The sequence below is a fragment of the Gordionus sp. m RMFG-2023 genome, chromosome 5, assembly GCF_954871325.1.
Source record: "Gordionus sp. m RMFG-2023 chromosome 5, tfGorSpeb1-WG-v2, whole genome shotgun sequence".
In the NCBI taxonomy this organism is placed as follows: Eukaryota; Metazoa; Nematomorpha; class Gordioida; order Chordodea; family Parachordodidae; genus Gordionus; species Gordionus sp. m RMFG-2023.
The window spans coordinates 5,370,870-5,382,695 of NC_088779.1; the positions used below are offsets into that span (position 1 = coordinate 5,370,870).

At 29.0% G+C, this 11,826-nt stretch overlaps 1 protein-coding gene across 1 annotated transcript; it reads left to right on the forward strand.

Moving 5' to 3' along the window:
* Positions 1-4,951: 4,951 nt before the first annotated feature.
* On the forward strand, positions 4,952-6,532 carry LOC135930105 (lysosomal acid glucosylceramidase-like). Its single transcript, XM_065466891.1, has one exon. The coding sequence runs from the start codon at positions 5,030-5,032 to the stop codon at positions 6,530-6,532; it is 1,503 nt and encodes a 500-aa protein (XP_065322963.1). The 5' UTR covers positions 4,952-5,029.
* Positions 6,533-11,826: the final 5,294 nt, after the last annotated feature.

Consider the following 11,826-nt stretch of genomic DNA (forward strand, 5'->3'; position numbering starts at 1 on the left):
GAAAAGAGATGATTGACCTATTTTGTGGCATTGCAACATTGACATTAATTTACAAAATTGTGTGATAAAATGAATCATATTTTTAAAGAGCATATAAAAAAAAGAATTTGAGTGTCCGGGAAAGTATTTACAGAGAATATATATGAGCAATTTAAAGGTTAAATATTTTATTGCCACAGTTTTCTTCACTTACTAATTGCAATTCAATTCTAGTTATTATAAATGAAAACAATTGATTGACTTAAAAATTTCTATTACTACAGCGGATGTAAACGAATAATTTGTTAGACATATAAGAAACCGACAAATTTAATTAAAATTTGTGAGTCTACACCGTAAATTTTAATAAAAAAATGAACCCATTCATGTTATTTTACAGCATAGGCACAGTCATGTGGGGGGAAAGGGGCAAGGAGAAACTCTCTTCTTTAAAATTTTTTTTTCGTAAATATCATTTTAAGCTAATACATCGCCCCCTCCTCTCTCAAAAAAATATATATAATATATAACTCTAAAAAGAAGAATATGAAAGAAAAATTAGTAAAAGTTAATAAATTATTTAAATAACGACTATAATTTTTTTTAAAAAACATTTTTGATATTAAAAAATGTGAAAAATCAAAAATTTTTTATAAAATAATAATATAACTAAAGGCTAACAATAAGTGAATCTAAGGACCTCCAATAAATTCTTAGGGAACCCCTACCTCATTTAGCAATAGCAGCACCTATAATTTGCGGAAATGCCTTTTGAGAAAGATAATCCAACTGGTACAAATATCAAGTAAAATTCTCAGATTTCCACCTAAAAATTCTTACAGATTCATTTGGATAACCTATTCTGGAAGAAAAAGTAGTATATATAAGCTTTTTTGATAACAAAATTATTTTTTCAAGATGATGGGATGTCACCCTTGGACGCTAAGAGATATTAACAGAAGATGAATATTGTATACAACTAGAAAGGAAATAAAATATATACGCTTATTATTTTTGATAGCAAAATTATTTTTTTATTAAGATGATGGGATGTCAGATGTCACCCTTAGAAGCTAAGAGATATTAACAAAAGATTAATATGATTGGTAAACAAATGCATCAATAAATCTAAAAGTGCACTTCAAAAAAAGATCCCTTGGCTTCTAATATCGTGAATTTTAATTACTGAAGATGAAAAATGTTCTAGCAAATAAATTTTAATCTATGTCCTGAATCCTTGAACAAGATTGAGAGAACGGTGAAGATTGTATATAATGAGATGCTTATATTCGAAATTAAAAACAGAATGATGAAAAAATTCGTATGAAAATTTTATGTATTAAAATATTTATTTTCTAGATTAATAACTGGAGGAAGATAAAATACCTGATATTTATCACATGGAAAATGTAAATAAATATCTATATTAATTTAAATGTGTGCCAATTCAATTGAAGAAAGTTTTCCTATAAATATTTATTTCGTTATTGGTTTATAGATTAAATATTATAATATAATTTATATTAATTATTTATATTTGAGATGTTGATTTATTGAAATAAATGGAAAGAGAATTAAAATTTCTTACCTATTAATCGAGTAATTTACATGAATAATGTTGTGACTCAAAGTTATAAGGTTAGCCTTTTTAGAATAACAAGCTATGTCGTAGTCGGGATGAGTGGAGTCAAGGGAATTTGACTCAGTCGTTAACGAAACAATGCTAATATTACCAGGTCGTAGAGCCAACGAAATGGAAAAATTGAATGATCTCCTTTTGTGATACCACATTTAATATTTTTGTATAATGAATTTTTTGTTGCTTCGTTTTTTTAAGATTTACATTGATACCGCTTCTTTAACCGATAGCGATATCATATTACAGTATCATAAATTAATGTGGTATATTTATTGAATAAAATCTGCACGTTTATAATATTTAATTTATTTATTTTGACAAGTATTGTTAATTCACTTAAATTTTGCTAAATACAATAGGGTTTATATTATTTGCCCTTAAAAAAAATCGAAATCTTTAAGTTAAGCTTCAAAAAGATTTGGATATATTTTTTAGAATAAAAACTTGGTTAAGCTGTTTTGGAGCTAGCTAAATTTAGGTGATTTATTTAACCACTTAAGAGGAGACAGGGACTTGAAAGAACCTGTTGGAATTTTCGTGTGCTGATGACCTTGTACTGTTGGCAACAACTTAAACAGATTTAATGTATAAGATAATCATATGGAAGACGGTTTTGGAAGCAAAGGATAAATAAGAATGAAACGATTGGCCGTGTCATGTATGAGGAAAAGGTGTTGTTAGAAATTAAATCCGATGTACCAGCTGCCAAAATTGGGTACATGTAGGATGTAGTAGCGAGAAAAGAAGCCTGATAATATCAAGTAAGACATTTATAATAAAACATGCGTGAAAGGACAACGGTCAGATATTTTGTCTCCTCTTGTAACTTGAAAGAGTTTCGTCGGACCAGGCCAATTAGAAATGAGATTAATTATAGCAGCAAAAATTATAAAGGACAGTTTCGCAATCATTTACTGCTCATGTTTTTAATCCTTCTTTGAAATATTTGTATAATGCCGCTAAAATTATTCAAATAAACTAAATTTACGAGATAGGTTAATTGGTTTGTGGAATTTTAAAGGCCTCCTCTCTTAGCCCTGATAATTAAATAATACTTAATGGGATAATCCTAATCCATATAAACCAAGGTTTACCTTTTGCTTTGGGGTTACATGGATCTTCGGGAAATATTTCGCCGATAAATCATCTCTTAGGGCGGAGATATAAAACACAAAATATAAAAATTTAAATAACTTTTTTGTTTCCTTAATTTTCTGACATAGTCTTTTCATTTGAACCCCGAACCCTCCAGTCTTATAACTATTGGGATTTTATATATGGCAGCGAATCTCCATTAAAATCCGTCATTGTATTGTAATATTTTTCTTAATTTAAATTTTGTGATTATTATGTCTATTTTTTTAATGTCTTTTATATTATTTATTTTCCCAAAAGATACTTTTCTAAAATAATTTCCTTTTCAAAAGTTTTAAATTAATGAAATAATAATAAAGGTAAAATATACATCTTGTTTCTTAGGATGCTATTATTTATTATTATTTTAAATTCAATTCTTGTGTTCTTACGTTTCAGACATTTGCAATGAAAGTCCTGACCTGGATGTAAAATTTTATTAAAATAAAAAAAATATTTATAAAACCCGGCCAGTTTAAAAAAAATATAATTATATTATATCCATTAATCAGTTGAAAAATTTTCATATATTTACACAAAAACAGGAGATTACAATTCTTACAAGTTATTATGCTGCTATATTTTTGCAATAAAATTTTTTTTCAAACCACCCCTGGAAAAATATCTGTGGGCGACTTTGAGGGTAGGGTTATCCTTAATGGCTTAATAGCAACCTAACTAGCAAATAATCACATTTGTCATTTTTGTGATATCAAGCAACCTTACAAAAAAAAATTATAATTAATTTTTCAAGCTTCGGGGGAATAATCTTAAACATTACAAAAAATATTTTCGTTATCTCCTTATCAAAAAAATAAACAAGCAATGGTTATATGCTTGAAAAGAATATGCTATAATAACATTTTAAGTTTTCATTACACAAAATTTGCCTCTTCGAATTCGTAAACAACAGTGAGACAAAATTTTAATATTATTTATTATACATAAGACTATGTCCAAAATCTTCTTTTTTTTAAAAAATTCCAAAAAGTTCAAAACTTTCCCAAATTTTAAAATTTTAATGAAATCTTATGATTAATTTATATGAAATTTTATAAAATTTTATAGAATTATGTTTTGGAGATGTTTTTAATTTTTATATTTAAAATAGCTTATTTATTTTTCATTAAAGGGAGTTTGTGAATTTAATTTTTTAATATATTGGGCACAGCCTAAAAAATAATTATATAAGGAAAGGAAAGGAAAGGCGGTTATTTTGTGCAATGGAATGAATGATATTTTTAAAATAATTTGTAATTCTGAAATGAATATTCATATGGAAATATAATTTTGACGCCTATTTACGGAGATCTGCAAGCCCAAAAAATAATATAATTTTAAAAATACAGGGCTGATCTTAAAAATTCTAAACAGTTAAAAAATCAGGCCGAGCCATCATTAATCAGTTGGAAAATCATACATAATAATATGGTGTAATAAAATGTGACATTTGTATAATAAATTATATGCCATCCCATGAAGTGCAGTGTCATTAACAGGAAGTTTACTTGAATATATGACCAACATGTCAACGGATTATTTAATATGACACGCTCTGCCAAATCTGAAAGTTTATATAGGTGTTATTAATATTCTCCCCCCAAATTAATATCCTAAAAACTTATTACTTAAAATATCGTAATTATATAGTTGCCCGTTGTTAATTTTTTTTTTGCATCCTACCATATGCTTTTTGAAAAAATAAATAAGTCAAACCTTTAAAATACTACTACTACTTGGGCATTACTTTACACCAGGGTAAAATGAAAATTTTTGATACACTCAGCAGGTTAAGTCGCTTTGAAGTATCATTTAATTTTGCCAAAATAGAAATTAAATTTAAGACAGCCAGTTCGTATTGCGATTGCAATTTTACTGATTAAAAAAATGTTTTACAATAATTTTCATCTCGAAAATTTTTTTTAAAAATAAATGAATAGATTTTTATAATATTACTCATCCAGCTGTTTATATTATATAAATATCTTTAATCAGTACTTAAGATGATGTCGGAGTTCGAGAAGGGATGAATTAACTCATTCATTATTATTTTAATTTTATTGATTTTACATATTATTAGTAAGGTACTTTATATTTTTTTTAGAAATTATTATTTAAGTAATAATTTAAAAGTTATAATCATATATATTTAGAATGAAATTTGGTCGACCCCGACTTTTACTACTAATATGCCTTATTTTGACGATATCATTCTGCGATCTTATACTGACTAATGAACAAACTACGAATTGCAATGCAAGATACTACGGTGAAAATATGATGGTATGCGTTTGTAACGCTACTTATTGCGATTATTTCCGCCTACCCGAACGTGTGGTTGGGAATAAGGTATTGGTTTATACATCGTCTCAATCTGGATTGCGTTTCAGCAAAAGCGAGCATACCTTTATTAACTATGGCGGGCCGCAACATGATAATGACGGCTCTGTCGTACTCACGATCGATTCTCGCAAAAAATATCAATCCATTTTGGGATTCGGCGGCGCTATTACAGATGCAGTCGTTTTAAATTACTACAACATGACGGGTCCTACTAAATCGGCCTTTTTGAGATCCTATTATTCTGAATTGGGTATCAATTATAACATGATCCGGATTCCTATGGCCAGCTGTGACTTTTCTACCCACGTTTATTCTTACGATGATCATGACAATGATTTTAACCTTACTCACTTCGAATTAACCGTCGAGGACACGCATCACAAGATCGCCATGATACATGAAATCTTGAATTTGACCCGGGAAGATATCAAGGTATACGCTAGTCCCTGGAGTGCTCCCGGCTGGATGAAATCTACCGATTCCATGATTGGTGGTCCTTTGATCAACGAACCAAACTATTTCAAAACTTGGGCCAATTACTTCGTCAAATTTTTAAAAGCTTACGAAAGTTATGGTATTAAAATATGGGGTATAACGGCCCAAAATGAACCCGAGGACGGTTACAATACAAAATACCCGTTTCAGTCGATGCATTTTACTCCCGAAACGGGGGCCGACTTCGTCCTCAATTATTTGTGTCCTTTGCTAAAATCGAATGGTTTCCTTCCGGAACTCGCCGTTATGATATTGGATGATAATCGACCTTTCATCAGAAAATGGGCTGACCAGATACTCGGTAAACTGAACGGAAGTACGGAATGCGTCAAGGGGATAGCCCTGCATTGGTATCTAAATTTCATATCCCCAAAAATTCAATCGTTGGTACATTTGGATTACCCAAATTATTTTATACTATCTTCCGAAGCATGCACGGGATCCCTCCCTTGGGAAAACAACGTCAAATTGGGCGATTGGAGTCGAGGGGAGAAATACGGGAGAGATATTATGCAGGGTTTGACTAATTGGCTCTCGGGCTGGACCGACTGGAACATAATGTTGAATTTAAATGGGGGCCCTAATTGGGTCGGGAACTTTGTCGATAGCCCCGTCATATTCAACGTGGCGAAAGACGAGTTTTACAAACAACCCATGTTTTATTTTTTGGGCCATTTTTCGAAATTCATACCTAGGGGATCTGTCCGAATCGACGTGGAAATGTCCAATAATACAAAGAGCAAATTTTTAGCCATAGCCTTTGAAACCGACCATAATTATTCTATCGTAATCTTAAATACGCACAATGAAGCCGTCAATTGTAAGGTCGTCAATGCGGATAAAAGCGTAGATTTGACATTGGAAGGACGTTCCATAAAATCGATCATATGGCCAAAGCTAGAAAAAGAATATTCTCAAATACGTTATAATAGTATTAATTAGTTTAGTTAATAATTTATGTAAGTGTATTGTTATATCGGTATTGTGTAATAAAGTTTAGATAACGATAATAAATATTGTATGTAACATGAGCATTAATGGTTAGGTAAAGAGGCCTGTAGACAGGAAATAACAATTGAGAGGGGATAAACAGATTTGAGAAAGCTAATGGGGGGGGGGGGGTATTTTTGTTCATGTGCCATCAAAAATAAGAGGGCATGTTTGGGGGACAAAAACGTTTAGGACTGGCCTGACCCCCCATGCCCTATCCCGGTGTCCACAGAAATTTCCGATAAAATTAGATTTTAATTATTTGTTTTTTTTAAACTCGCGATATTAATCATTTAAAGTTGCAAATTTTGATGTGCGAATCTTTTAATATGAGAAAGATTTTCCAAAAACGTATTCCATTATGTTTAAAATACCTATTCTATAAATTCCAGACAATTTGTTCATGAATTTTTGAGTTATTTTTAATTAAAAATTCTATTAAGAATCCCAAATTTATTGAAATAGTAATCAGCCATAATATAAACATTGTTGGTAACATAATGGAACAATTTTCTTCGTTGTAACAAAAATATTTATTTGGGCAACAAATCTGTAGAAAAATAAATTATTCTTTTTTTTTGAAATTATATAAAAACTGAATAAAATAATTTATAGGATAGGTAATGACAAATCAAGAGGATGACAACTCTTTGTCTCAGATTCTGATGGCATTCATTTAAGAATAGTAAGATATTCCCTCAATCACGAGAATTTCTCTCCAACTTCTGTCTATGCCTGCCCTGAGCCTATTTTACTGAATCCTTCTAGTTTTTCTAACTGGACTCTCTCTTCAAGATTGGGTTGAGGGGGATAGAGATAAGAAAATTTCTTCATTTTCCTTAAATTAAAAAAAAAATCAAGAAAACTTTCATGATTTAGAAATTTTAAAATACTTCTGTCACTTATCAATTAAAGAGCTCTAAAAATATTTCGGGATGTTACCATAAATATTTTGACGGAAGCATTCCTATTTATAATTATCATGGCGGTGATTCTGGTATTGATGCACAATTTTAGAAATATCTTTGACATAGGGGACTTCTACCTCTAGTTCGGGCAGTTATGAAACAAGACACTCCTGGAAATTGGAAGGGTTAGGTAGTTATAAATTGTCATTTGAGTAAAATTAGAAGAGGGGAGGGTAGGTAATGATTTTTTGTCCTTGGAGGGTAGAGTTGAGGAGAGAAAATGGTAAGTTTTTTGAAGATTTATCATTAAGCATGGGTCGTAGAAGTTTATGCTTTAGCCTAAATGTTGTTTTGATCCAGTAATTCAAAATATATTTTTTAAAAAAAAACAAAAAAAAACTGTGAAATATTTTGATTGCCGAGCGCTTAATACATTATCGATTTATTTTTGTTTTTCTCAAATTAAGAAAAATGACACTTTACGTTTTTTTTGGAATCAACACTGAGGTGACGAAATAATAATAATGAGAGATTATAAAGCCGAAATCGATACTTAAAATTACATCTATATTTGATTGAAAAAATCCCTTAATTTTTTTTTCCTTCTCTCTTTCCTTTTTTATATATATATCTTATTATGGAATAACTCATCGTTCCACCTAGATTAACGTTTTTCCCTAGGCTGTGCCCTGATTCTATTTAATTTTTTTGTTCTTAATTCTTAATACTGCATTCTATTCAGAACAGCTAAGATACCCCTTCTATGATAAATTTTTTTAGATCAGATGATATGATGCTTATAAGGCGCATACTTATTTTTTCCTATTGTTTTTTTTTTGGTCTAAAAAAAACATTCTATTCAGACAAGCTATTTATCTATCTAGAAAATCTACAAAAAAAATAGAGCCAAGATAATAGCTTTATAATTCAGAATTCGTGGTGTTAGTTATAAGAATATTTCTTGGTTATAATGATGTACGTACATTTATCTTTTAAAATTAATGTTCCTGACCGAACTAAAACAACGTGCGCGTGTTAACCATTTTTTTTAAAATATTTCTTATAAGCGTTATGACGATTTGAAAACTTTAAAAAAATTTTTTGTTCTTCACCAAAGTCTTATTTGGGTCGATTTTTCAAAACGACCCTATTAAGATTTTAGCTAAAATAATATTATGTAAGTATCGAAGATTTGGCAAATAGATGTCTAAGATGTATTGTTAAACGGCTCGTAATTTTTTAAAACGGCTAACTCAATATTTTAGCCGAAAAATATTACCATAAGCCTCGAGATTTCTATAATATATGTCTAGACCTTTGTTCCTTCTATGAGCTAAATCTTTAGGCTTTGCATAATATTTTTTATGGATGAAATATTGAGTTAGCCGTTTTTAAAAATTACTCAAAACGAGCCTTTTAACAACACTATTTTGCCATGTATGACAGTCTTATATAATGTTATTTTGGTTATAATTTTAATCGGGCCGTTTTTTTAAAATCGACCAGAATTGGGCTTTTTTAACAACAACTACACCAAAACAATTTTGATCTCGTTTTATTTTTCTTACATAAAATATTTAGGAGCTAGGGTATTTTAAATTAGATGTTTGCAAAAACATACCACCCTAAATATGTCGAACCGCCCTGAAAAAAAAACAACAACAATTTATTAATGTAAAAATAAATATATAATTATGATGAGGTCAGATCCTATCAGATTAAATTGCTGCCAACAAAATTTGTTATTTGGCTTATTATCGAAAAATCGGCTGAATATCTCGAACTTTAACCTACAGGTTAAGAAGAAGAATAAACAATTTAAACTCCCAAGTTTAGTCTAAAAAAAATCAGCTCTAAACTTCAAGGATTCCCCTTAAATGGCTTAAACCTCGGATAAGCCATTTTGAAGTCGAGTACTGTCAAAAGATGAATTATTTTGTTACTTTTCATAAACAAATAATATATTAATATGTAATTGTATACTATAGGTGTATTTTTGGACAAGTTATATAGTAAATTAGCATTGGACGTAAGCTCAATTTAAAATAATTTATTTTTAAAAAAATTTAATTTTATAAATATCATAAAATGTATAACGAGGACATTTTTTCAAAAAAAAAAACTGAAATTATTTATAATATATTTTAAAATATTATTTGTATATATTATAATTTAGGTCAATTTCTTTTTATATACAAAAAAAGAAATATAAAAAATTTACACCTTAATTGAATTAATAAGTAAAAAAGATTTGTTTATATTATAATAATTTATTATTATTTTTTAACCCTTTCAATTTAGAAGTGAAAGGCTTAAACAAAACTTGAAGAAACGTTTTTACCCTAAATTTGAAGCAGATTGTCCCGGCCCCCTTCTAATAATGATTTGAATTTGAATTAAATTTTAACGCGATTACCAATTGAAAATTTAATATTACATGATTAATATAATTATTATGCTTATTTTGTTTGTTTTTTTTGTATTACGTTAAAAAAAAATTTACTCTTTAAATGATCAAGAACTTTAATACTTCATACCGGGTTCATTTTCAATAATATATTCTTCAAGGTATAGCAACACTTGCTTCTGTCCTAGATGCCCTGAGTCTTGCTAAACCTTAGGGAATATATAACCATAAAACTCGTACGTAATCTATTTCGATTCTGGTTCATTAAAATTTTGAAAAATGGGTGCTGAGTTCTGTTGACGGTTTTTATGTTCCGTCCAGGCTCCTAGGATTTGAGGTTACTGTTTCAAGCTCTGCTTTTAATGAATCTTTTAATGCTTATAAAATTTTCCAAGAATCCCAACATTTTTGAATATATTATTTATGTATTACTCACCTAACGTATAATATAATTTATTATGCATGATTATAGATTATATTAAGAAATTGTGAAAGATAAAAATTATCTATTACATGTTATTTTTTTTTAGGTGATAATAAGTCTAGCATCTAATCATGATTCCAAATTTTAATGATCGAAATCAAACACTTTCAAAGACAAAATGTTAATAAATATTTGCATCCAACAACCGCCCCTGAATCTCGCCTTCGCGGTTCAAATCCGCATTAGTAAAAAGTCTAGTTATTTTACACATCATGTTCAAACCTTAGAACCTTCTCGAAGAAATTTAATAAAAACTATTGCCACTGGATAAATTCAGATATTGAAAATGTGAAATGTGATTATTTAACTATGCATTTAATGTCGACAAATGCTAAGCAGTACTCCCTAATCTCTAAATCAGGGTTTTGGACTCGAATCGGGTTCTGGACTCGAATCGGGTTCTAAAATTTAAAATTTTTTGGTTAGGAATTTTGAAACCGACAGACCAAACAGAAACCGATTTATGGGCAACCCATCGAACCAGGGGAAATATAGATCCGGGGGCGGGTTCGGACTTCTTTTAGAAATCGGTTTTGGATTAGGCCCCGGTTATTAAAATTTCCGCTAAATAGAGTTTAAAATTATTCAGGTCCACAACCCTGCTTTAAATATCGTCATTTTTATGACGAAGATGCCTTTTAGTTTAAACAATTCGATTAAAAGAACTGCCCATATTATATTATCATGTTGCCTGTAACTTAAAAATAATATTTTAAAACTCATCTATTAAATTTGGGATTAATTAAATTATTCTTTTTGAAGCTGGTACTGGTAACATATTCGTATAATAATAGTTATTATATTTTAATTTTAAAAAGACACAATTTTTTAAACATGAACGAATTGTTTGAAAAGTAAATAATTTTTATATAGTTATTAAAAATAAAAATATTTTCTATATGGGATGGATGGTGGTTATGAATCATGATTTTAAAAAAATATATTAAAACTGGAAATATATAGTTATAAATTATATAGGGTTAAGGTAATTTAAAATATGATATATATATACATTTATTACTTTTTAAAATATGCAAAAATTTATTTACAATTAGAAAGGCAGACGATATAATTTTTTTAATGCCAAACCTTCGAATTATCAATTTTTTCGAAATGAAACGTTAGAATGTTTTGTGATTGACCTTACGCTGCATTTATAATAAACGCATTGTTTTCAAGCGTTGCGTTATTACAGCTGATTCAGTTTTAAAAACTAATTTAAGATAAAGAGATAATTAATAAAATATTTTAAGAAAAATCATATACCTTTTTATCGAATTCGATAATTATTTTTATAATCGTATTGCATATTTTTTTATCAACGCACCGCACCATATATTTTTCAAATTTTATCATAGCATTATCATCTGAACGCTCTATATTTATCAATTTATACCTATTTATTGGCTTTATTTTGTAATAACGCAACGCTTGAACATAACGCGTT